Source organism: Hypomesus nipponensis, chromosome 5 (genome assembly GCF_054491055.1).
Source record: "Hypomesus nipponensis isolate SF chromosome 5, ASM5449105v1, whole genome shotgun sequence".
Classification (NCBI taxonomy): domain Eukaryota; kingdom Metazoa; phylum Chordata; class Actinopteri; order Osmeriformes; family Osmeridae; genus Hypomesus; species Hypomesus nipponensis.
Window position 1 is genome coordinate 5,839,557 of NC_140365.1, and position 26,251 is coordinate 5,865,807.

At 49.1% G+C, this 26,251-nt stretch overlaps 3 protein-coding genes across 7 annotated transcripts in view; 1 reads left to right on the forward strand and 2 right to left on the reverse strand.

The window, feature by feature from the left end:
- srrm3 (serine/arginine repetitive matrix 3) overlaps positions 1-12,359 on the reverse strand; it is a 53,869-nt gene extending 41,510 nt beyond the window's left edge. For all 4 annotated transcript variants that reach the window (XR_014755138.1, XM_084697981.1, XM_084697982.1 and 1 more), the window contains exon 1: positions 12,015-12,359. The gene's annotated coding sequence lies outside the window, so the exon portion shown is untranslated. The remainder of the gene's footprint in view (positions 1-12,014) is intronic.
- A 113-nt stretch (positions 12,360-12,472) lies between these two features.
- On the reverse strand, positions 12,473-24,067 carry mlxipl (MLX interacting protein like). 2 transcript variants are annotated; one of them, XM_084697980.1, is made up of 17 exons: positions 23,327-24,067; positions 21,760-21,866; positions 21,376-21,458; positions 21,170-21,259; positions 21,038-21,079; positions 18,726-18,900; positions 18,370-18,450; positions 16,529-16,680; positions 15,766-16,441; positions 15,584-15,657; positions 15,088-15,394; positions 14,883-14,995; positions 14,606-14,725; positions 14,287-14,414; positions 14,031-14,154; positions 13,763-13,892; positions 12,473-13,124 (listed from the first exon to the last, which is right to left on the reverse strand). In XM_084697980.1, exons 1-17 carry the CDS (start codon positions 23,680-23,682, stop codon positions 12,961-12,963), a joined length of 2,922 nt encoding a protein of 973 aa, XP_084554106.1. In that variant the 5' UTR covers positions 23,683-24,067; the 3' UTR covers positions 12,473-12,960. The 2 variants fall into 2 exon arrangements, with proteins under 2 accessions (XP_084554106.1, XP_084554105.1); XM_084697979.1 differs by having other exon boundaries at positions 15,088-15,397.
- A 256-nt stretch (positions 24,068-24,323) lies between these two features.
- rpain (RPA interacting protein) lies at positions 24,324-26,238 on the forward strand. Its single transcript, XM_084698418.1, has 7 exons — positions 24,324-24,492; positions 24,761-24,958; positions 25,091-25,163; positions 25,254-25,368; positions 25,457-25,520; positions 25,840-25,980; positions 26,092-26,238. Exons 1-7 carry the CDS (start codon positions 24,421-24,423, stop codon positions 26,119-26,121), a joined length of 693 nt encoding a protein of 230 aa, XP_084554544.1. The 5' UTR covers positions 24,324-24,420; the 3' UTR covers positions 26,122-26,238.
- The last annotated feature ends 13 nt before the right edge of the window (positions 26,239-26,251 follow it).

Consider the following 26,251-nt stretch of genomic DNA (forward strand, 5'->3'; position numbering starts at 1 on the left):
AAAGAGAGAGAGAGAGAGAGAGAGAGAGAGAGAGCGGGATCGCTGTCTTCTGCATTCTCACTCTGCCTCCGACTGTTTAGAAAGAGAGGTGGACTAATAACACGAGGGCTGCTGTTGTTTGTTTGTTTCAAGACGGCGTTCTCTCTCTATTGGGGTTATCATGGAAACAGAATACAGGGGTCATAATGAGGCAGGGAGCTGAGGGGATGGTGGCGTCAGCTGGGCTCAGGAGAATCATCTTGTATTGTAGGTCTTATAGTAACCTTGGGACATAAAGGGGGCCATTTCACAGCTCGCTGGGTTTAGATGAGGGAACAGGTGTGAAGAAGGGGGGCTTCATCTGTCTCTCATACTCCCATTAGAGGAGCTGGTCATCTACATGCAGGCCTTGCTGCTGTGCCCAAACCCTGTGGAGGTGTAACCCATTCACAGGCAGGACAACCATCGCTGAGGAGTTCACTCTTTGCTGAAGCAGTGCAACGCGACACTTCTGCCCTTGTCAAACATACACAAATCCTTATGGACACACACTCACACACACTCACTCACACACACACACACACACACCCTGTCAACACAAACTATTTGAACAGGAAGGCCAGGGTTGTTAGCAGACCGTGAGAGTGTCGCATCACTCGCTCAACCCACTGTCTTCCTGTGTGGGGGAGAGAGGAGGAGATGGAGGAGGAGAGCGGGAGCGAGGAGGTGAGTGAAAGAGAGGAGAGCGGAGGAGAAGAGGTGAGTGAAAGAGAGGAGAGCGGAGGAGGAGAGGTGAGTGAAAGAGAGGAGAGCGGAGGAGGAGAGCGGAGGAGAAGAGGTGAGTGAAAGAGAGGAGAGCGGAGGAGGAGAGGAGAGCGGAGGAGGAGAGGTGAGTGAAAGAGAGGAGAGCGGAGGAGGAGAGCGGAGGAGAAGAGGTGAGTGAAAGAGAGGAGAGCGGAGGAGGAGAGGTGAGTGAAAGAGAGGAGAGCGGAGGAGGAGAGCGGAGGAGAAGAGGTGAGTGAAAGAGAGGAGAGCGGAGGAGGAGAGGTGAGTGAAAGAGAGGAGAGCGGAGGAGGAGAGGTGAGTGAAAGAGAGGAGAGCGGAGGAGAAGAGCCGGCCCGCTGGGACTGCGTTGGAGATCTGGGACAGATCGGGAGCATTGCCCAGCGCCGCGCCAAAAGGGAGAGTGATTAGAGGAAGCTTTGTTCATCTCTCTGGATATTTTGAGCCCGTGTCACTGCCCTGCTCCCTCGCCCGCTGGGTCCTAAGTCCACTGCCAATCAGGGAGGCTTTCTCCTGGCTGGAGGAACGTCAGAGCCAGCATGCCCCCGCACACCTGCTGAAGACTAGGCTGAGCAGAGGTGAAGCGGCCCAAAAGAAGACAGCCATCGTTTGATCCAACTTGCAGCTCCTTTCAAGTTCGACTGCCAAACGAACCCTCTCCTACACGGTTTGTTTTAGCGAACAAACTGGGAGGGAAAGAGGGAGGGAGGGAGGGAGGGAAAGAGGGAGGGAGGGAAGGAGGAAAAGAGGGAGAGACTTGGCCCTGCAGCTGGAGGGCATCTCCTCTCCTCCTCCTCTCCTCATCCTCTCCTCTCCTCCTCCCCCTCTCCTCCTCCTGCTCTCTCAGAGTCCTCAAGTGGCAGAGGCTCCAGGGACGAGAGGAGATGGATGAGAGACGACCAGACAGAACTAATAACGCCACATGGGTGGAGCCAAGTATACCTAGACCTGGTCTGGTCTGTCTGTCTGTGCCCCTAAAAAACCCTTGATCTGTTAGCCAGGCCCATGGCATACAGTCCTGGCCAATGAACCAACTCCTCCATCCAGACGGCTGGGAATATGTTTCATACACGCCGTAACAATGTTAACACCTCAGTTTCATTTCATTCGCCAGCTGAGGTCATTTCTCCTTTGTTGGTGAAAGAAAAAAAAAAAACGGTATAGCATTTTAGACCAGGCCAGGCCAGTCTTGGGTGGAGGGGGATATTGAATTACATTTCAAAAGCACGCCTGTAATCTCCAACAAGGGAGCTGGACAGGATTATGGCGCAGCACGCAGGAGAGCTGGGCCTTCTGTAATCCCCATGTCAATAGCACCACGGTAATATTCACACCCAGGGACGTGGAGGGGGGAGGAGAGATGCTGTTCCGTGCGTTTGCCCAGCCCTAATCAATACGGGGGGACACGGGCCCAGTGGCTGCCTTCTCTTAACGGTCCTCTGAGCGAGTCTCGGATGCCATGTGTAATTCAAGACTCGTGCTAAGTGGTTCCCCCAGGCGCCAGCCATCATTTACTAGATGGCGCAATCTCAGGGTGAAAGAACAGTCCTTTGGCCGCGGTAAAGTGGAGCAAATGAGGCAATCGGGCCACTCAAAGGTATTTTTTGGTGTGTTTTTAGGAAGTGAATGATCTGATGGAGAGAGTCCCTGGAAGCTCGGATGAGAGGATGGGGAGAGAGACCTTGGAAGGCCCTGTGCGCTCATACCCCTCTCCTCCTCCTCCTCATCTGACTTCTGCTGCTGTCCGAGTGCTGTTGACCTGCTGCCAAGGGTGGCGAGGATAGGAGGGCGGTCAGTACAGAGTGGCAGGATCCACGGCACACTCCCTCCAAGCTCCTGTGGACCGGCTCCACCAGAGGGCCCGTGGTGCAGCCGGGCCACCTCGAGCTCCAGCCGGCCTGCTTCGACCGGCTATTTGAATGGGAGCCAGAGAGAGCCATATCCAGCTGCAGGGGAGAGGTAACGCTGCTGCGACAGACACAGACACTCAGGAGTCCCACGGCCTGCTCTGTCTGTCTGGCAGAGGCTACCGAGGCCAGACAGTAGTCAGGGGAGCTGGGGATGGCAGCAGCCCAGCCTGCCAGCTCTGCCACAGGCTTGGGAAGGGCAAGGTCGGGGGGGGGGGGGGGGGGGCATTCAGAAGGACGGATGACTCATAAAAGGTCAGGTGAGCTGTCTGTGCTCCCTCTCTGGAGAGCTATCGTCCGGTGCCTGAAAGGTTAGATCGGGCCCCTGGCAGCACCCGAAGGCAGCCCATAATACAAGAAATGTCACTTGATGCAGTGAAGTCCGCAAAGGAGCAGTCAATACAAGGGCTGAGCCGCAGCAGCCGAGCCACTCTCAGTCTCCGTGGAGGCCGACTGAAGAGAGGGAGGAGATTGCGTGGGAGGCGACGGGGGGGGGGGGGGTGTTCCACCGAGCCATTTATTATTCTGCTGCTAAATGAGGCCACCTGCTGTCTTCGCCGAGGTAAAAATATCCGTGGTAATGAACACCTGCACCTGTAAAGTGGTCTCAACGGGCAGAGAGGCGGGTTACCTCACCCTCGTCTTCAGACCTGCCTGTGTCAATGACAGACCAAGGGGGAGGAGGAGGAGAAGGGGAGAAGGAGGAGGAAGGAGGGGGAGGGGAGGAGGGAGGAGGAGGGGGAGGAGGAGGAGGAAGGTAGGAGGAGGAGGGGGGAGGAGGGAGGAGGAGGGAGGAGGAGGAGGAAGGAGGGGGAGGGGAGGAGGAGGGGGAGGAGGAGGGGAGGAGGAGGAGGGGGGAGAAGGAGGAGGGAGGTGGGGGAGAAGGAGGGGAGGAGGAGGGGGGAGGAGGGAGGAGGGGGGAGGGGGGAGGAAGGAGGGGGGGTAGGGGGGAGGAGGAGGGGGGAGGGAGGAGGGGAGAGGGGGGAGAAGGAGGACGGGGGAGGGGTGTCTCGATGGACAGCCTCCGTCTAAGAGGTCAGGGTCCTTGAGGAGGGGGTGGGGGGGGGACTGTGGTAGCAGCAGTGCCGGTCCTCCAGGGTGGTGACCCAGCCTCCCATCCCCGAGAGCAGCTGCCATCACTGGCCTGTAATCTCAGAGAGAGGAGGTCCAGAGGATGACTGAAGTCCAGGCCTGCTCTAGTATCCTCTGGTCGGGCTGGGACAAGGCTGTGTGCACAAGGCTTGTGTGTGCCCCCACCCTCGGCCTACACCCCCCCCCAGCAGCCATCTGTTTCCTGCCTCGTGTCTGGCCACAGTCCCTGTTCAACATCGCTCCTCTGCTTTTTCAGCACATTTCGGAAATTGCAGCGCTCAGCAGATATGACCTCCAGACGCCTCCCTGGGAGGCTGTGAAGGAGGCCTCTGACACAGGAGGAGCTGTCGACCCTCACACGCTCACATGTGCTCTGTGCCCAAGCAGGCCTGGATGATTTTTGTTGTTTTTTTTTGTTGTTGTGGGGATCGAAAGAAAAAAAGCTTGTTGGATGTGTTTGACTGCTGGTTCCCTTTCACAGTGAGATGCAGTTCGCTGATTAAGTGATATCGCGAACGCTTCGCCCACTCCAACCGGTCATTGAGTTGTGGAATAGAGTTTCGGTGAGAAATGTCAGGTTCCTTGACATTTTGACATTTTGAAACGTCATGCTGTGGGGGTAGCATCAATCTCAGACATGCTATTTCTCCTTAACTGTACTGCAGTCTTTCAGTGTCAGGCTTTGGTCGAACAGCCTTCGTAGCTCTTGGAAAGGGCAAGTCAACTGACAACATCCCACCCCTAATTAAATACAGTAGAGGATCCAAGCCAAGTCTTCCTGCAGCTAATTAAACACCTTTCTCCCTCTCTTACGGCCTCTTCTCTGTCTATCCATCTTTCGCCTTCGTTAATCTTCAGAGGAAGGTGCACACTCCACCACAGTTTGCAGCTTGCCTCAGATCATGTGGAGCTGACTAGTTTCTCCCAAATGGAGAAAGTCAGGGTGCATGAAATTTCCCACGATACCACTGTTCTAAACTCTGCCTGCCCGCCCGCCTGGCGTTCTGTCCTTGTTTGAGCTCTGCACCCCCCTGACGGACAGCTCCCATAGTGGAGTGGGACACCAAGGCCAGTGAGAGCCAGTGTTACTAACCAGGCTGGCTGCGAGGCTGCCTCTGGCCCGGTGACACTCATCTCCGCTGGGTCGGGAGAAAGGTCAGGCGGAACAACTCAGCCCAGGGTGACCCGCTGAAAAGGGGTCACCTGGAGAACATGACCCAGCCTTTCCGCTCATTTCCCCTGAGAAGGGCTGAGCTACGGCCGACGTGGTTCAGCTCCTGCCATGCTCGCACGCCCTCTCCTCTCTCCCCGATTCAGTGAGCGCCGGAGAGGAGCCTAACTGCTTCTTCTTTGACATTACCGCCACGGCGATGAGCTCATAGTGGTTTGGAGGAACAAGAAAAAGCACATAAACAATTTCGCCATGCCAACTAGCAGTTACCAGCCAATAGGAGAGCTGCAAAGCATCATAAACGATTTCACCATGAACAGTCCCGAAGTTGTAAAATGCTTTGACAAAAATAAAAATGCCCCTATAACATTGAGAAAGCAAGCCATCAAATCACACTCCTTGAAAAGTGAAAGTATCCCCCCAAAAATTGGGTTTACAAGCAATGGGAGTCTTGCAAAGCAAATGGTCTTACGGCGCCGCATGGCTCTTTATCAGATACAATATAAACAGCCCCCGGTGGTAAATAACAGCTCTATACCGCCTGCGACAAATGCGCCACCTTCAATACAATAGCAATTTTGAAACGGCTCACTTTATCTCCATCTCTCCGGCACATTCCTGATACGGTGGCCCGTGACTAAGCGAGGAAGGAACCTTGGAGGAGAGAGGCACGTAAACAGACTCTCTCCTCATACTGGCCCCGTCTCCTTCCTCCCCCCTATCTATTTCCTCCTCTCCCTGGAGGAAGCCATAGAAAGCAATGAGGCCAAACATTCCCTGGAAAGTGAACGGGGACCAGGGGCGGCCAAACCTATTTTCTGCTGCCTGTACCACCGCACTCTTTTCCCTCGTCGCTTCTTTACGAGAAAACAGCGTTTGAGTTTGATCGCGACATGGCATGACTATATGTTATGTCAGGATGATAATAATGATCCGAGATTGGCAGCAATGAGGCAGAGACAACTTCTTAAGTTTCATTGCACGTCCAACGTCAAATTCAATACGTGAATTTAATTCACGTCAGGGAAGACTACAGGTTGCCGTTTCGTGTAGTTTAGAAACTGCAACAAGGAAAGACAATTGGCTTGCCTCTCTCTATAATAACAGACATTGCCGATTACAACAGAGACCATCAACAATACAACAGTCATTCTGAGAAGTGGCATGTTTGTAACTAGTCATCTTCCCTTCAGAGGCCCAGAGAACAGTTCACCAAGGCCACGTCTGACTTGGCCCGCAGCAAATTAGGGAGCAATTAAGTAATTGTTCTGAAGACAAGCTCGGCTCCCTGGTTGAGCGGCTAGACGGGTGATGAGGGTGATCCGTCAGCCTCCGGAGGGATGGCCTCTTACACACCAGTTTGGTGTGTGAGGATTGTTCCTACGCTCCTCCACACAGTTTCCCAGTCAAAACTTGGCAGAAAGCGGACCCGGCATGGCTGCAGAATTATACTAATCCTCATAAACAAAGTGCAGGATGATCCACGAACACACACACACGCACGCACTCCTGCTGCCTCCCTCCACTATGTACAGTGTGTTTGGATGGAGATACTGGTGTGGTGCTGCAGCTAAGCCCAGGAGATATGGGTGGTGGATTGGGGAATCACACTTCTGGCAGTGCAGCTGAGCCACAAATATAACTGTGTCTGGAATGCAATTAGTCCTTCTAAAAATGAGCTGAGATGTTGCGACCTGTAGTCTTATTCCAACACGTCGTTCTACATCCGCTTTCAGAATGTGGATTTGTAAGCAGCGTTGTGGGGTAGACGGTGTCGAGCACCTCTGCTTATTCGCGTCCATGTCAATTCAGTTTGTGAAACGATTCAAAACAAAAACTACTCGTGCTATGAACGCACATGACCCATAGACCCATCTCTAGGCATTATTTCCTTGGCTAAATATCATCTTGTGTTGAGAATTTTAGCAGACATAGTTTGCAAAGGAACTCAAGAGTATGCCATTTATTGAGTCAATTAGTAAATCGACCTTACAATGTCGGCTACAACATGTTTGTGTCCATGCATGAACTATGCCCCATAGGGTAGTGAGATACACATTATTGAAAGTGTGTTCCTAGTCTGAACCGTCAAATGAGGTCCTGTATTATAAACTGCAGTAGGCACTGAGGCAGTCATAAAGGCCTACTCACCCACATAGACAGGAGGACACACTCACAATACCCCTCCCCCAAAACACAGAGAGAGAGAGAGAGAGAGAGAGAGAGAGAGAGAGAGAGAGAGAGAGAGAGAGAGAGAGAGAGAGACAGAGACAGAGACAGAGACAGAGACAGAGACAGAGACAGAGACAGAGACAGACAGACAGACAGATGAAATGCAAGCACCTGTCAGGCTCTCTCATCTCCAAATGACCTGTATCTGGGCCTGTCCTATCAACATGATACAATGTTGTGTTGGTTAAGACTCCCGCGCGCAGAGCGTAGGAATGTTTGAACCGTGGCAGCAGTATGTCTAAATATTGGACATGTCTGAAAAGACTGCAGAAGGAGAGCCCTGATATGAATTCCCAGAACGTTCCGGAAGAGAAAAGATGGAAAAGGTCAGTGAATGCATTAATCTCCAGCACGCTTTCACTCAGAGCATTGCTGCCTCCCGCCTTCATTCTTTTCAGTGGTCTTTCATCTCTCTGGGGTGAAAAACAGCATTGCTAGACAGCCAAAGCCTCACTAGACAGTCAAAGCCTCACAGCCCTCTGCTGTTGGCGCTCTGTCATCCATCTCATCAGGGCTGGGCTTGAGGAGGACAGCATGAGCCATTTTCATTGGCTGAATTATTATTTTTTTGAACGATTTTGTTTCTTCTACGCAGGTAGCCTCGCTGCATGTTAAGATAAATGTAATCATTTACATATGTCCCCGGCTCCGATAGAACACAATGAATTCACAGAGGAGCTGCAGCATGCCGGTGATTACTAAGAAAGGCTGTTAGGAAAACAAAGAGACAAAATCCTGTAATCAAACTGTTTACCTCGCTGCCTTTCCCATGTCCCTCAGAAGCACGATGGATATGGATGGGGTGGTAACCTCTCTCTTGCTCTGTCTCTCTCTCACTTTCTCTCTCTGCTTCTATCACTCTTCATCTCTCCCTCCCCCTCTCCATTTCTCCCTCCCCCCTCTCTCTCTCTCCCTCTCTCTCCCCCCCTCTCTCTCCCTCTCCCCCCCCTCTCTCCTTCTCCCTCCCTCCCTCCCTCTCCCCCTCTCCCCCTCTCTCCCTCTCCCCCTCTCCCTCCCTCTCCCTCTCTCCCTCACATGGCAGATGCTTCGGTGGTGAGGCCGAGTTGCAAGCGGCAGCTGCTCTCGGAGGCACACCTCGCTCTTCTAGTCCCCCTCTCCAACCCCCCCAAACAGACATACAGGCCAACGTGCTGAAAGCCACACCAGCCCAGGTTATCCGAGCCTGCATTGTGTGGCGTCTGGAAGCACACACGCCACTCCTACATTATTCAGTGTTTGGCGGAATACACGCGCAAGGTGCGCGCAGCACGCAGACAGCACGGTCTTCAACCCCCCCAGCTTAGCTCCTCTCTGATCCCCTTTCCTCGCCCTCCGCACGTCTCTCCTACGATCCCCTCAGACGAAGACCTCCATGCATACTATTGTGATATCAAGCGCGGTTCAGGTCTGTGAGTAGGTAGGTTAGAGGAAGAATTTATAAAGGGCTTATCATCATACCCCTCAGCAGTCTCTCTTTCTACATTTCTCCCTTCCCCATCGATACTCCCTTGGCTGCACCCTCAATCCTCCTTCCTCGCCTTCACCCTCTCACTGTGGGTGAACTTCAAAGCCACTCTGAAGTCGGTGGGATAGAGGGGGGAGGGAAAGGGGGAGGGGGGGAGGAGGATCCCGGGGGGGCGGCGCCTGAAGCCGTCTGACAGGCCCAGCGTGCCCCCCCCCCCAACCCCACGGAGGGGGAGCGCAGCGACAGCTTCAAACGGGGGCCTCTCTGTGAGTCCAACGACTGCCTCCCCTTGTCTCCTCGTGACTGTGTTCACTTCAGTAATGCAGTTTCATCAGTCTTTCATCACCACCACCGACCCACAGTCTCATTCAGAAAGACCCTCATCAAGGAAATGTGTTTAATTCATCCAACTGATGAATAATAGTGGCAAATATTTTATTGAGTCATTTTAGATCTAAAGAAAATAGTGAATAAATCATGTCTGATTTAAAACCATCAGGGCCAAGGACACCAATCATTAGCTTAAGACTCTGTTACAAAAGTCTGGGAGTTTGAATTATTCCATTTTAATCCTTGATCAAAATTTGATCTTATGTTTCTTGCCGTTTGATGAGGACTCGAATCCTTTTGATGTGAGGATTGAAAGTTGACTTCCAATCCAGATCAGACAGACTGCTGTCCATCACCCGCTTGGTCTTACACCTGACGCAACCAGGAAACACAACTCAAGGCCAAACTTTGTGAACCATCCCTACTCACACATTGACGGAACACTGCGGAATCCGAATTCCATTTACGCTAGGAAAGTGATTTCAAGAACGCGGCATGGCTCCTTTTTAGCGCGACCTCAGGTCTAATTTAGCCCTCCAGATGAGTCATGTGGCGTGGTGGTCGTGTGGTACCAGAACCCTCTCCAGCTTCTGCTGAGCACGCAGGCTGACACAGACCTGGCCCAGGGACTCCTGAAGACAGGAAGTATACACTCTCCCATCTGCCTGGAACACTCCAATATCAACTGCTCTCTCAAGACACACACATATCCACACACACACACACACACAGATGCACACACTTTCCTACAGACACACACTCACACAGTCATGCAGACGCACGCACAAAATAACAAGGACTCGGGTAGTGAGGCTGTTTCCACTGAGCGGAGATTAGGGACTGAACATCAAAAGCAACATCCAAGTTTAATCTCCACTGCCCCCGTGCCGAATGGCGGTAGGAAAAAGAGATGAAGACAAAGATTAGCATGTGCGTGTGTGTGTGTCTGTAAGGACAAAAATGGATGCTTTAACGAGGGCACAGAAGCATGCTAAATTGCTAACGTGGCCACCAGCGCTCTCAAGAAGCCCAGGGCTGATGGGGGGCATGGGAGTGTTGGTCCATGTCTTACAGTGATAATTCATGGCAGTTACACAGGCCGGATAGACAGACACTAGAGATCGAGCATTCTCTACATCATTCAAACCCAAAACACAGCACACCGTGACGGAGCTACTGAGACTAATACCAAGACACATCTGGGCTGCTTTCAACGGTGTCCAATGGGACACTTTGTTGGCCTTCGTCCTCATCAACGGCAACGGCTGCCGATGCTCAAAGTCTCAGGCCTTTTGTTCTCCGCGTCTCCTCTGTGCCCGAGTGCTGGTTCAAAGTGGAACCTGCGAGGAACGTTCCAGTCTGTTTTCCCCCGCTGCTCTGAGATAAGATAGAGCATTTGGAAAACACTCTCTTTGAATTAAGGAGGTCCGTCCTGCTGTGCTCTCACATTGACAGTTTAGATTTGAAAGCTGCACTCGGCTGATGGGCGCTGGGTTGTGTCTCGCGCAGTGAACGTGTGCTGCCTGGGTAGAACCAATACTGTCGAAAACTCACTCTCACACAAACACCGCCACCCTCCCCCAAACACCGCCACCCTCCGCCAAACACCGCCACCCTCCCCCAAACACCGCCACCCCCCCCCAACCACCCACCCTCCCCCAAAACCCACCCTCCCCCAACCCCCAACCCCCACCCACCCACCCTTACTCCTTGACATCCCAACCCATTTACCCCCAGCCTGACAGCCCCACCTGCCCCATGACCGTCCCCCTCCCCCTTCCAGCTGTGCTGGGTGTCCTTCAGAGTGGCGAGGGAGAGGGAAGTAGGCCAGGAGAAGTAGCCTGTGTGTCTGAGGGGGAGGGGGGGGGGGACAGAGGCGCAGGCGGCCTGGATGTGTCTGAGGGAAGCTAACAGTGAACAGATTCACCCAGAGAGAGGCTGCAGAAAGGAGGAAATGTCAGTCCCTGTCAAACAACCCTATCAACACAGAACAGGAAGCAGATGGTTTATGGATAAACTGGGAGAGAGCTAGAGACAGAGAGAGAGAGAAAGAGGGGGGAGGGGGGTTGAGATGGTATAGAACCTTTTATCTGGGTAGCTAAGGATCACCGTTAGACAGAAATGCTTTGACAGACTACCTTTCTTTGTCATCTCGTCTTGCTACCTTGTTGTTGAGGTGAGGGTTCCACGTCCACCACTGCACTTTTAAGTCTGTATATGATTGTTATGTGTGTCATTCAAAATTCTGACAGCCGTCCCTGAATCTATTTATTAGTAGGATTTGAGGTGACAGGCAAATTAAAACAATTAGAAAAGGATACGCTACTTTTCCACGGTGAAACTAAACAATGTTTAGTCTGCCACACAATTAAGACACTGAAGTACATGCATTGCATATAATCTTATTACAAAAAACAACAAGTAATACAACTTTTTTTGGTAATTTCAAGTAATTCATTATTATAGCATCACAAAGCATCAAGGTCAGAGATATATTAGGAATGCAGGCCTGTCACGGTTAGAGAGAACCTACTAAAGGCGCGTGGTGAGCATTAAACGAGATAAGCCGTGCAAAAAAAACAAACATTACTTAAACATGACTAATACGAATTTTAGGCAACTTTATCATAAAGCACTCGGTTTCCTCAAGAACAGATCATAGGTGCTATTTAAGGCAAAGTACAGAACCGAAGACCAGAGATTTGTTACAATAACAAATCTGCGCACGCGATTGCGAATATACTGGCTACACCGAAATCGATAAGTAAATCCACCCGTCCGCAGAACTAGGAAGGTACGCTGTTAAACAGTCTTTTAAACACGCTCAGTGTGTTTTATCTGTCCATATTATATGGTTGCATATCAGATGAGATCTCGACGCAAACACAAATGCTTCGGACGCATAAAACAAGTTAATCTGTTTATTTTAGCCAGCGTAAGCTAACCGGGGCGAGCTGTTCTTCAGTGATGCGCGAATATTGCTGCTGTCGAGAGCTGTTAGCTCTGGCTAACTTGATTCTTATTGTTTGAATAAACACGAGGCAACAGATCTTACCTTTTAGCGATTCTCGCAACTATAGAGTTGTAAAACGGTCGTCGGCTTTGTTGTTCTTTATCCTCGGACACCAAGCGATGCTGTGCGGTGCTTTCCTCTCTCGTCAAGGATTTGTCTCAGAATCCCAAGCTGACTGTTATCCTGCCTCTGTGCGTGGTGCTGAAGTGGACAGCGCACTCGGCAGCGGCGGAGTCTAGAACTGTTCTTTACGTTCCACATTGCACAGCACCCCCTGCAGGATGGGAGTAGCAGTTACATCTCAGTGAGAAAAAAAACAACATAGGAGATACTTCTGTTCTGGACCACAACTAGTCTATACTGTAACTACACCAGCACTCGAATAACGCCATCTAGTGCTATAATCTGTATAAACGCCATATAGAGCAATACTCTTTACAACCTGTACCTAATATTTGTTTCTTTCTGAAAATTGTAAACTGAAGACAAATAAACCAATATTAAAGATGCAGGTCTTTATTGGGCAAGGAATGGGTCAATTCTATATTTGCAATGTGCAACATAACTTGAGATCCGTTTTCAGATACATGTGTATTGTTGGGTAACTATTATGTCATTTTAGAAAGCAACTGAAACATCTGTTGATTTACAAAATGTGCCTTTACATGTAGCCCTTTGAATCTATCTGCCTGCACTTCAATTATTAAACTGGGACAACATAACCATAACAGTCACTTTAAATCATTGAGTGAAACAAAACATATCAACAGTCAACTATCTGCAACAGGCAGCAAGCTTGTTTTAAATCACAACTTTGGAATGTTTGAGATGAAAAACATCCATGAGAACACTGTAACCAAGTTGCATGTCGAACTTCGAGGAGGGGTGAACTTCTGCAACGTCAAGCTCCACCGTGAAGAAGAATCCCCACGCCACAGCTGGTGGAGGGAGGTGTCCTCCGTCTCCTCCGAGTGAAGGGCCGGCCGGGTCACATGGGCTGTGTGCCATCCCTGGGGAGGGTGTGTGTGGAGTGGTCCTGGGCTGCAGCGAGGTGGCGCAGAGTGACAGCCTGGGCGGCCTGCTCTGGGACCAGGCTGGGGTTTGTCAGGATGGACGTGGACGTGCTGAGGAGCCGGAGTGAACTCAGGACCACTGAGGAGGAACGGAGAGAGAGCAGAGAGAGGGAGGTGAACACAGGCAGAGAGAGGGAGGAGAACACAGGCAGAGAGAGGGAGGTGAACACAGGCAGAGAGAGGGAGGTGAACACAGGCAGAGAGAGGGAGGTGAACACAGGCAGAGAGAGGGAGGAGAACACAGGCAGAGAGAGGGAGGTGAACACAGGCAAAGAGAGGGAGGTGAACACAGGCAGAGAGAGGGAGGAGAACACAGGCAGAGAGAGGGAGGTGAACACAGGCAGAGAGAGGGAGGAGAACACAGGCAGAGAGAGGGAGGAGAACACAGGCAGAGAGAGGGAGGTGAACACAGGCAGAGAGAGGGAGGAGAACACAGGCAGAGAGAGGGAGGTGAACACAGGCAGAGAGAGGGAGGTGAACACAGGCAGAGAGAGGGAGGAGAACACAGGCAGAGAGAGGGAGGTGAACACAGGCCGAGAGAGGGAGGTGAACACAGGCAGAGAGAGGGAGGAGAACACAGGCAGAGAGAGGGAGGAGAACACAGGCAGAGAGAGGGAGGAGAACACAGGCAGAGAGAGGGAGGAGAACACAGGCAGAGACAGACAGACAGACAGACAGGCAGACAGGCAGGCAGAATACTGGAGCTACAGGACTGACTGGGTCTCAGCGAGGGGAGTGAGCAGTGTTGGTCCAGCCACGACAAGGTGGTGCGGCACAGGTCCTCCACGCTAGCGGTAGACACCATCCCATTATAAGACTCAAACAGCGGCTCAATGATGATGCTGAACTAAACTCAAGTTAAGGGGGAAAAAACGCCCGGTGTTTGAATGATAACGTACGTTTGAAAAACTTGCATACGAAAGAGAAACGTAAATCCGGGCGCATGTTTTCCACAAAGATCTAGAGGGAGCGGGGAGAAGGATACGATCCAGAACTTCCAGTTCTGCAGCGTCTGGGCCCGGACATACTCACGGAACTTCTCCCTCATGTGATCGAAACGCTGGCGCGTGATTGGCACACCGGTGGCAGGAAGCTGCTGCTGGCACGCGCTGCATGAGGAGAGAGAGAGAGCGTCTCCAGTCAGCTACGCGCAGGCCTTCGGGGCAGGCCCACACACACGTACTCCACAAACGAGCACGGTTGGACGTTTCTTTCAAGGGGTGGTCTCCGCGCGGTCTCACTTGATGGCCGAGTTGAGCAGCAGGATCTCCTCCCTCAGCCTCTGGGCCTCGTCGTGCAGCTGGCTCCGGTCCTGCTGCATCTTGCTGATGTACTCGGCCGTCTTCTGCAGCGTGGTGGCCTTGCTGATCTGGGAGGGACGACAGGGAGGATCACAGGGGCTCAGCTCCACACCAGCGCGGCGGTCGGCGGGAGTGGCAGACGTGACAGAGGTCGCGCTTTGAAACAAAATTGGACTTCGAATGATTTTGGTTTAAATGCAGTTGCGCGCGTTTTCCGCTTTGCGTGTGTTGCGCTGACGCGACCCATCCCGGGCGATACCTTTATACTTGGCTGAGAACTCAGCGTTGTGACAAGGCCGTGTAAGGTGTCAAATCCCATTTTGATGTTGAAGCGTCTCTTTTGCTCGGCAGAGATATGAGTGATCCTCCTGGACTCCGTCTGCAAGATAAAGCTCTGCTCAGAGACACAAGATGTCACCATGGTGTCAGCCCAGACGCCCCACGGCTTCCTGGTGTTACCACGGCACCAGATAAGCACTTTTCTCGGGTTACAGTTGTCAGGGGGGAAGGTTTATGAATGGAGTTTGTGAATGTACCTTATGTGTTTCTGTCTTGGATTGGCCAGGTAGGGAGTGTGGAGACTCCGGATTGGATACTTTCTCCAGGAGGCTGGTGGGGGACGTTTGGCCCGAAGGACCTAAGAAACTTCCTGGAAAAAAAACCCCGGTCAGGAGTCAGAAGTCAGGATTTCAAACTTTAATGTCATCTTCCGACATAAAAAGAAACTTTGGAACGGCATACCGAAAGGATTGGAAATGTGTTGAGCATCGGTTAAGCTGGTCCTCTCAGTGCCATATATCTGTACAGGGGAGAGCTTCTCGGTCTTGGGGATGAGGAGGGGTGTGTTGGTGTGTGCGATGCCCTGAGTGAGGAGGGCAGACACCGCAGAGCCCCGGACCATGTTGGCCTGGGCTCCTGTATGGCCCCGGCTGGACGTCTGGCAGTGCAGGGGGGGAAGGACGGGGGGGAGGACAGGGGCCATCGAGGGCCAGGGGGCTCCTGGCTTTAGCTGGGGTACTGGCCCTCCTATGGCCATGCTGCCGCCTGACTGCTGGACAAAACACATCCAGCAGTCAGCAGTGGAACTGGTACTGTTCATGCAAAGGTACCAAAGACATGTAGAAGAAATGATTGTATTATTCCATGACCTTGCAGCGCAAAGGTTTGAAACATGTCTGAAACTAAAAATGATATTTTCAAACTAAATCACTCAGGACTCCTTAAACAATAGTCTTACGAGGGAGTTAGGAGAAGTTGACCTATGTCCTTTTGTTGTCACCAAAGTTCCATCAAACTCCAGCGCTGGTTTGCCTACAAACAAGAAAGCTCAAAGTTAAGAGTTGAATACATCTAAAAGTAAAAGAGGGTATTTCGGTACTACGCCGTGTATTGATGATGAAAGTGACAGGAGGCACTAACGTTCTTGCTTGCCCGACGACAGCAGCTTAGCCAGGCAGCTGCTCTGAGGAGGAGCGCTGGGGCCAGACAGGCCGGTCACGGGCGCGGCCTCCCTCGGCCCCGGGGTCTTGTGCTTGCGCTTCCCCCTGCCGCTCCCCACGCCCCCCTGCTGCGGGGCTGAGAAGCAGTGGGCCGCAGTGAGAGAGGGCAGGGAGGCGTGGGACGGGGCGGGCGCTACCGAGGGATATCCCTGAGAGATGCAGGGACTCGGGGGGTACATGTCCCCTGTGGCGGGGTAGCTGTGGGCCTGGTGGTCGGACCCTGGAGCCCCCATGGACGAGGCCGTGTGGGTGATGACCGTGGACGCCATAGTGCTGGACGAGGTGGAATGGTAACTGTACTTGCTACACGGAGGAGGGTATATGAAAGGGCTGCCCGAGGCCACGGGCTCTAAGCTGGCAGTTGCCGTGGAGATGGCAGCACCAGGGTAAGACTGGTGTCCATAGGGCATTGCCCCGGATACCATGCCAGAGGCATGATACTCATTGTAGTCCTGCTGACCTTTGAACTTGGCCTCTGAGGCCACGTTGCTGGGGTTGAAGGTCATGTTCGAGGCCAGGGGTTGCTGGTGGAAACCAGGGCCGGGCAAGGCATTGGATGAGGAGGGCTGAGACAAGCTGTCGGATGACAGGCTGGGCTGCAAGAGAGATCATCCATCAAGAGAGTACCGTGACATGTTTAAAGTTTACAAAACAGCAGTTGTGGGTAGAAGTTGTGTAAGTACCTGAGTCAGGTGGGGGTTAATGTGCAGCTGAGGACTGCTCACCACAGGCGGAGGCACTGAGAAGAAAGCTCCAGAGGACAAGCTTTCAAAGTATTCGCAGTCGGTATATCCAGTGTGCTCTGACGGCTGACCCCGGTAGCTCATAAATATATCTGCAACATGACACCACCAGAACCATAAACCATAAACAATATTTACACATGTGGAAGAAACTCTACCTTGCCCTACTGTTTGTACAGATTCGAGGACAGATTCATTTGCTGAACAATCATCACTGGAAACACACTCAAATGTAACCGTACATTCATTGTTTAACCGCCTACACTCCTTCTGTGTGTAACTGTCTATATTGTTTAGTCAGTGAAGCTCTACTTCCGGATGGCCGTGTGGGATGTGGCATGATAGCACTATGGAACATTTCTGGTGGGCTTCCAGAGAATGCGTGTCCCTCAGTCACGCTGAGTCCACATGCAGAGGACTGGCAGCAGGAAGCAGCTCTGTACCCATGTCAGAGACATAGTGTCCACAGAATATCAAATGCCTTCAATGCCAAACAGCCATTCATAACAAGCACCTTTCCTTGACAACAGCAAAACCCAACAAACCGCTGTAAACACAACACGCTTGGCTCTGTCCCCACGTTGCCAGGTGTCCCTCAGTGTCATTTCAAATGAGTCCACCGGACTTCAACACCCTGAAAACATGATTCGCAGCAGAGCTGGCAGGAGACAGGAAGTCATTTCAGAGAATCCAAAACAGATTGAGGTAAAATCCCGTCCTCTGCCAGATGGAACAGTTTCAGCAAACACCTATTGAGCGGATGAATTATTAAGAACTATAAGTCATGCGTTAACCTACAAACAACCGCAAGAGAAACTAAGCAGCAGATAATGACTTGATCCAAGCGCCTACCAGTAGGTCCCTATGTTGTCCTCTCTGCCCCAGTGACAATGTAGCTGGGCCACAAGTAGGAGTAGCATCCACAGCAGCCTGGCAGGAAACACTCCCAACAGCCAGGGAGGTGGACTCTCCTTTGGGCTTCCATTCCCACCGTGACGTGGGGTGACACAGTCACATGGAGGAGCTCTCTATTTGTGTGCCTCCTAAACACAATGCCACCCACACGCCACCCGCTCTCTTGCCCTTGTGACAGACAGACAGCTGATCTCAGAGGAGGCCAGCCAGGCCTTGATGAGCAGAGCCGTACACACGCACACACACACACTCGCCTCTATCACGGGCCAACTGCAGAATACAGTACAGAAGGATTTACACTGTGGAAGGATGTAAAGTTGTCATCATGTTGCCATTCAATACGATTCATGAAAGAACACAAAGCAGTCTCCATTCGTCTTCCCAAGTTCATCTGTGCAAGTGCTGTGTTCGACCACATCTACTTCCACTACCTCCTTCTGACATGTTCAGCCCAGCTACTGACCCCCCCCTCACCCCCGAGGGTCAAAGCCAAATACACACACACACACACACTGACCACTAGTGATCCCTGACTTAGCAAGCATCCACTGAACAAACTTAACGCAAGAACATGGCTGCTGAAACACAATAGAAGTCAAACCAACAACTACTAACATCCCATATGTGATACATCCACACAATTCACGAGGTGAAATGATGATAGACTCATTCCAGCATTGATGACTTCTTAGGAGACAAAACATTATTAATGATTCATTATTAGTAGTAAAACCATCTATTTAATGCCAAGCACACTACAAAAATATACCTTAGCCTAGGGCTTTCTTTGATGAATACCTAAAGTTTAAAACGGAGATGATGGCTCGTACCTCTGTAGGTATGTCAGACAGGAGGGGGTACAGTACCTGGGATATCCATGAAGTCATCCAGGTTAGGATGCAGGGGGGTCAGGCCAGGCTGAATCATATCAGCGTTGCTGGTGTAAGCTGAGGAGGTGAGGGTCAGACAGACAGAGGAGGAGATGGGTATGTGCCTCAGTGCATGTCTGTGTATTGGCCGTTCTTCTCATTTGATTCATTTCAAGTTCCTTATTTATGAGGTGGTATCTTTCCTGAATTACAGACTCACATGACAAAGTGTTTAACCCAGTACCTGTTCACTATCTGAAGTCCTTAACAATATACAGTACCAGTCAAAACTGTTGACTGGTACTGTATATGTAATGTTCCACTGTCAACATAGACCCATCCCCCTCACTCACTGTTGTGGCGGTCAGAGGCCCAGGGGCATGGCTTCTGGGTCATGGTGAACAGGGTGTCGGAGATGTCTGACAGGAAGCAGTCCAGGTCAAACATGTGGGCCTCCTCCACTGTTGCTTCCGGCTCCTTGTACATGTGGCTGGACCATTTCTCCAGCTCGGCCCGGCAGATTTGACCCTGGTAACAGTGGAGTAAACAAGAGCATCAGACGCTGCCAGACTCTGTGACGGCCTGAGTTCACCACTAGAGGGCACTAACAACGAAACCACCGAAACAGCACATCATTTTACAGAGGGAGATTTCAACCTGATCTTTTTAGTCACTGTACGACTAGATTCTAGATTCTACTTTTGTCCAAAAGTGGGATTATCTTTTCTTGTTTAGCAATTATGTACACAATAATACAGCTGAATGAAACAGTGGTACTGTAACGTAATTGTACTAGATTAATTAATTCATAATAAAGATTATTAATGCATATGAAAATTATTTACTAACCAAAACAAAAAAACAATTCATGCAAAAACACATTATACTGTTGGTACACTTGCCTCAGAAATCTGTTCCAATCTCAAGAAAGCCATTCAAAGGCAGAAAGCCTCACTTTAAATCCTAGCACCAGTTAAAACACAAAAACACTCACAGCAAACGTGGATCCAGAGCCCGTCTCTTGTTCCTGTGTTTGAATGAATGTGCCTCACCCACATCTCCTACTCTTAATGGTTCTCCACTAAGTCACAAAGCACATTTATAGGGAAGCCCAAGATTGGGAGGAAATGCTTTTGATTACGTCTCAGCTAACGACAGACCCTTTATTCACGCTTTGTATGTTTCCCAAAATTATTTTGTGTTGGTGTAGTTCAGAAGAAGAAGTGTGTATGCGTGTCACACCGAGGAAGCAGGTTTGCGATATTGTGCAAAAAACACTAGCCCCCTTACCTGGTTCCATTATGTCTTTTTATTCATTTCTTTATTCTTTTGTCCCTGACCTAATTCAGGCAGGCACACTCACGTGTGCACTGACGGCCACCCGCCCCCCCCTGCCCCCCCTGCCCCCTCTCGCCCCCCCCTGCCCCCCGTCCCCCCTGTCCCCCCCCCCCCCCCGCCCCTCGCCTGACACACAGAACCTCTGAAGTCAGAAACAAGAAAATTAAAGACTTCCGTTCTGTCATTTCGGCCTGTCTTTCTTATTTACAATAAAACATTTCTTGCTAAATGTTAATATCCCTTATAGGCTCCTATAAAAATCACTTGTATCAATGGTAACTCAGTTTGCGTATTCATCATTTCTCAATTTATTAAAGAATTATCCAGGGTGTGATAAATAATACCTGTTCTTAAAGTGAAAGGCTGTCATAGGAATTGTGAGCAGTGTCTACAGCAGAAGCGTTTAGGATTTGAGTTGACAGGAGGCGCCCAGCTCTTGTTTTGCGACCTTTGACCTGAGTAGTACTTGTCGGCATGTGTTCCTTTGAACCTCGCAAACCCACTCTACGCAGAACACATAGAGACAGTCAACATCATCTGTGCTGTCGTTATTGTTGCATTAATTATTGCATGAATGCAGTAAGAGCAGGTAAAAGTTACTGGGTTCGAAAACTGATAACAGAATGAATCCAATGACAGAGTAATTGAACAGGCCAAACACAGTGTAGAGAGAGGCACGTGTCATCACTAGGGATCTTCCCAGGACGCATCACCTTCTCCTCACAAGACGGTTGATTGTTTTTTGCCATTGTAACGTCACCGACCGACGCACACGTTTACAATTCCAGGAAAACATCAAACTCTTAATACACCCCTGCTTAACGGTTCGTCCCCGGAAGTAGGTCAGATATGATTAAGCGACATTAAAGTCTGAAGCCACCTCAGTGAAAATCAAAAAGCAGAACTGAAGGACAGATTAGAGGTATTGTCACTGAAGGCAATCAAAATGTGAAATTCGCTCACAAATGTCAGCCCATGACGCAAGTCACTGAACATTTAGATTTATTTTTTTTCTTCCCTTTTCCTGTGCTGACTGTCCAGGGTGGGTCGAACATTTCTATTTATAGAGCCAAGCAGGACTTTGACAGTCATATGGTAAGCTCCTAACCTCCAAAGGTAAATACAAATACAACTGGGTTATCAATTCCCCAACATCAATATCTCTTATCTATCATTCACACATACCACCACCAACTTGCTTCAACCTAATGCATGAGCTGTGGAAATTCCACATTGGCAATAATATCAGTAACGGTCTAATCACAGAGTCAATTGTCTGAGTGAGAGTCCATAAATACATCAAACATATAAATGATGTCATTCTCACCTGCTGGAGCATTGACAAAAGGCCATCCTTGTTTTTCTGAAGCTAAAAAAGTAAAACAGATACAAGTCAAGAAAACAGATGTATACTTTGCAGCTGTTACAGTACCATCTATCAAGTTGACTGTTGGTTCACCCTTTTCTTGTGGTATATCCTCCACTTGTGGTATTCTTTGATCACAACCTCAATCCTGCGCTTCCAGTAGCTTCCCTCTAAAACAATAGCCTTCCAACACAGACCACCGAGAGGATTAGAGTGGGGGCCACTTCAAGTCAAACATAATAATAGAACAGTACATACTATAGTGAGGAGGGGGCTGTAGGGGGCATGGGGTCCCTCACCTCTGGTTTGTGGTGCGATTCTGCCTCCAAGCCCTCCAGAGGAGTAACAAAGCCACAGACAGGGTTCTTCCTCTTCTCTACATCTGAAACCACAGAACAAGAACCAAACTTGTATTTGGATTATATTGAACATAATAGAAAGATGTTCAATCCATGGTTTTACTATGCAGACCACTCAAGAGTTTATTAGTTCTGCTACTATTGTTTGTGTTGTCTGACAGTTGGCCATCCACGTATTAATCAATTAGTTGTTTTACAATTTCTCGTTAGGCTGAATAAGTTGAACTATGTGGCTCATAATCATAGAAAGAGAGACAGAAATGATAACAAAAAAGTGGTAACAAAACAGATGAGGAGGTTGGGAAGGGGGTCTGTAGGACTCACACTGAATGAACCACGCTCTCCAGATTCCATTATTAAGACGGATCTTATCCCTCCACAGTAACCTAAGGCCCTTGAAAGACTTCCACTTTGGAGATACAAGTTTACCACTGAAGAAGGAAACGTATCAATTCAGTACAAATAGATTAGTGAGAAAAGACAGATTTTCTCTCAAGAAAAAAATACAATAATACTGAATTTTTTCAAAAGCTCTCAATTCCTCCCATAACGTTGACATTGAAACATAATACAGTGTGTCTGGGTATGTGTGTTCAGTATGTGAACAAAGATACAAAGATAAAAAATGTCAGATTTGATAGCAAACACCCAAAAGCTCTTCACAACATTTAGTCTATCTCACAGGTGACTCTGCTGGGCCCCCATCAGGGAAGCTCATCCATCTAAACACTGACAAGCTGTTTTCCCACTCTGCCTCTCCGTTGACACCCAGCTGCACACGTGATGGTGAAAATGAACCACTTAGATGACTTAGCGCTTGTGGAGTTGCTTGGAAGCCAGGTACAGGTTGGATGTTTTCAAACAGCAAATACACTTGTTGAGACATATGTCACACGCTCAGCAAAAAGACAGAAGGGGTCTTAACATTAACAGGGTGCTAATAGACTTCTGGGAGCAAGGATAAATGATGTTCATGCAAAACGTTAAAAAGGAGGCTCACATATTACAGACTAGTGTCAACAAGCTCAGACTACATGACTAGTATTGAGGAGAGTTCCAAACTGGTTGAAAACTAATGCTTACATTATTGTTGAACAAATAGTGATGTGTTCTTATTGTGTCTATTTACCAAACTGTTTCAAAGCCATAGCAGAGTTTTTGAAAGTATTATAATAATGTGACATTATTGACATGCTTTAAAGCTGTAGTATTGCTGTCTTGGCATACAGTAATATAACATCTTATGAGTGGTATCACTAATTTGACAGTGGGAATGGAAGTGGGAGTCTTCTCCTTGCCAAAGGTTACAAGCACATAATATTACTGAAAGCAGTCCAGCTTCATATTGTGGAACATAGGCTACTTGGCAGAATATTCCTAATTCCTGGCAATACAAATGTTTTTCAAGGTCTTTTGTGGACATCTGTGGCTGCTATCGGTGGGATCAAGGACAGATCATTTGAAATGAAAGATTGGTTTAAAATGTAAAGGTATTGAAATAAAGACAATATATGCTGAAATACGTTTTTAAAAGGACAAAGGACAGGATCACTCTGTCGCTCTCCTTTCCCTCAGTTGCAATGTAATTCACTGTTGCCAACTGACACCAAAGTCCAGTCTGCTGTCAAGATTTTGAGAGGAGTTTCGCAAGTAGGCCTACAGCAAGCCCACGCAGAGTTGTAAGCATTCTCAAAACTACAGGTTCAGAATCATGACCCTAATAATAAACTTGAAACTTTAAAACTTGTAACTAAAGATCTAGCAACATGTAAACTGGATACGCAAAATGTACAGGTTCAACAGAGTAATGATGCGACACACGATGCATGGGCACAGATGACTGAAATCATGACCATTTTACGCACAAGTTTAACAGTGCATAATGATTTACCTGTAGGCCAGTGACATACACTCAAATAACCGGGTAAGCGTTGGGTCAATGCTCAGACTTCCAGAACTTAGCGGACCGAACTTGTATGTTTGACACCATGTCCTGTTCACTGTATCGAAATCATATCCCACCGTGGCTCCGCTTTTCCGTCTCCGTGGAGTGCAGTCACTGTGCGGAGAGGACACCATGAAGTGCCCGCTATGGATGACCTGTGTACGGAGAATAGAAGCAACAGCTGGTCCAGAACCAAATGCAGGCGGGTGATCCTCAGGGTCCGATTCTGATTCCGAGTCGGGTACGTGGTTCGGCTTTGCTTGTCCTGACAACCCCGAGGACATTCTGTCAACCTTTGACATTGAAGCTATAGATTCGTAGCGGACTTTTCCCCGGACTTGAGTCCCAGATATTTTTGCTTGACTAGACACCGTTGAGGCGCGCGAAAGTTGACGCAGAGCACATTTGTCGGAACACCACTAGCCACGAGCCTGCTGTTGCATGGCAAACAGATATGACTGGTTAATTCCAATGAGGCCTTAAGCTTCCCATGTCAACAGGTAAACAACTGAGAGTTGGCCATTACATGTCTCTTTAACAGATATGAGTGAAGTCATAGACTGTTATGTAAAGAAAGACCTCTGCCCCAACCACAGTCTTCCAGTCGAGGTCCTAGCTGGTCCAGCCAAATAATTACAAGGCTACTTGTTTAAAGAGACAAGCACAGCATGCACAATCCCGCTACCCCATGCAGACAAACAGACAGACAGAAACTTTACTAAAAAAAAGTCACAAGCACAGCAGCAGTATTAGGACACTACACTTTGCATTGAAATGCCATGTTTTATTGGAGTAATGAAAAAAGCGTTGATAAAGGTATTCACTTTTGTATTCTAAACTAAGCTGTTGAATGAGAAATTGTAATAAATATTTGCAGATTTACTGATCCAACTACATTACCCATAAGGCTTTCCACTAACAGCTTCCGGGCCATGAGGTTAATTCGAGGATTTGTTTGTAACTTGTGTTAGCGGCGCGCGTTAGTTTATATACGGTTAACAATCTTGTTAACTAAACTTATTGCAGCTTGAAATATAATAATGGATGCTTCACAGAGACATCGTTCTCTTTACAAAGGGACTACGCCGCCATGGAAAGAAACGTACAGAAAGGTGCGAATGATATAATGTTATCCTAGTTGTAGTACCTACAGTATTAACCTAGTTTAATCTACATGACGACTTAGCATTTACTTAGCCACCTGAATGTCAATATTGTTAATTGTTAGCTGCCATTAAACTACCTTGTTCCCAAAGTCATGCTTGCGAGCAAGGGAGTAAATAAGTGAGTGGTATTTAGCTAGTATAATATCAAGTACGCCTCATTCTTGCAACCTAAATGTCAAGCTAGCAATTTATGTTAACTCTGTCCTTCTCAAAGCGTTGCGTGGACAGGTTGAAAAACAGCCGTTCCAGATTGCTGGACAAGTACAGACAAACGGGAGAGACGGAGGGTAGGGATGGCGGATCACGGGGCTCCCAGTCCCTCGTTCAAGAGGTGATGGAGGAAGAGTGGAACGCCCTCCAGCTATCTAACCGGGGGCTTCCGTCCTTGTGGAATAAAGATGGCATTGGCGAAGTGAGCAGCTTAGCTCTTGTACCCGGTGTATGCCCTGCAAATAATATAACTGCTCAACCTGATCAACTGAATTGTGACTCTAGTGACAGCGTTGGAACAGTTCAGTAAAGTTTAATACTATTGTTTTTGCAGAAGTACAGTGTCTTAAAGGAATATGATGAATTAACTGTGTTTGAAGAGATCCAACAAGAACTTATGTCTCAAGGTAACAATTTTAATCGTGTCGTTTTTTTCCCCACAGGTTGTTCATCTAATGTGCTCTGACCCCCATATTCTCTTGCTTGACCCTTTACAGAGTTATCCATCATTGAGGAATTTGAAAGGGGCTTGAAAATGGAGGAGCAGTACTTGAATTCAGTTGTTGAGGGAATGGAGGCAGAAAAGGAAATTATTTGTCCCATATGTCATGCGTAAGTTCAACCAATAACATATGAACAGTTCAATGCTGCTTCTCAGCAACGTCTCATCCATTCATCATTGCACGCTTGTCCCTTTCAGACACAACTTGACAGTAAATAGCCATTTTACATCCTGCCTCTGTGGACTCTACATCAACACACAGGTTTGTATTCTCAATTCTCACTACATTCCTCTCTAGTCTAAACCAGTGTTTCCCAACCCTGGTCCTCAGGGCACCCCTGTCCTGCATGCTTTAGATGTTCCCCTGCTCCAACACACCTGATTCAAATGAATGGGTCGTTATCCAGCTCTGCAGAAGCCTGCTTGTGACCATTCATTTGAATCAGGTGAGTTGGAGCAGGGACATCGAAAACATGCAGTACAGTGGTGCCCTGAGGACCAGGGATGGGAACCCCACTGGTCCAGACCCCAGTATGTGTGACATCAGTGTATGGACTAAGCTGTGCTAACGATTCCTCCAGATGAGGGGGGTGACCCCGGAGCTCCTGCAGTGTGTTCTCGAGAGCAGGGTCATGGAGCACATGGAGGAATGTCTTCACAACCCTGTCTTCTCCATGGCCTCAAACATGGACGGCTCTTCAAACCTCATGATCAGTTGCAAGGTATCTCCTCACCTCCAGCACCACTGGGTTTGGGCAGTTAGTCACGTGTCGGATTGACGTTGGTTGTCGTTGAAAGTCTTGTTTGTATTTATACATCTCTTTTGTTTTCAGGTTTGTGACTACCTCTCTGTGGTTCTGTGAAGGGTGTGTTTTGTTTACCACTTTACTTGTGATTTAATATGCCCTGTGTCATTGGGAGAATGTTGTTCCTGCACTAAAGTGCTTTTATTTCTGTAAAATAAAGATTTGTAAGATGTTCTTAGCTTTGGGT

Coding starts and splice junctions, on each gene's coding strand:
- mlxipl (XM_084697979.1), bottom strand. CDS start 23,682: ATGTCAAAGGTTGACAGAATGTCCTCGGGGTTGTCAGGACAAGCAAAG. Junction 21,867..23,326: donor TGTATGTCACTGGCCTACAG/GTAAATCATTAT, acceptor TTCCTTCTTCAG/TGGTAAACTTGTATCTCCAA. Junction 15,398..15,583: donor CAACTTCTCCTAACTCCCTC/GTAAGACTATTG, acceptor TGTTTTGTCCAG/CAGTCAGGCGGCAGCATGGC.
- rpain (XM_084698418.1), top strand. CDS start 24,421: ATGGATGCTTCACAGAGACATCGTTCTCTTTACAAAGGGACTACGCCG. Junction 25,369..25,456: donor ATTTGTCCCATATGTCATGC/GTAAGTTCAACC, acceptor TGTCCCTTTCAG/ACACAACTTGACAGTAAATA. Junction 25,521..25,839: donor GACTCTACATCAACACACAG/GTTTGTATTCTC, acceptor CGATTCCTCCAG/ATGAGGGGGGTGACCCCGGA.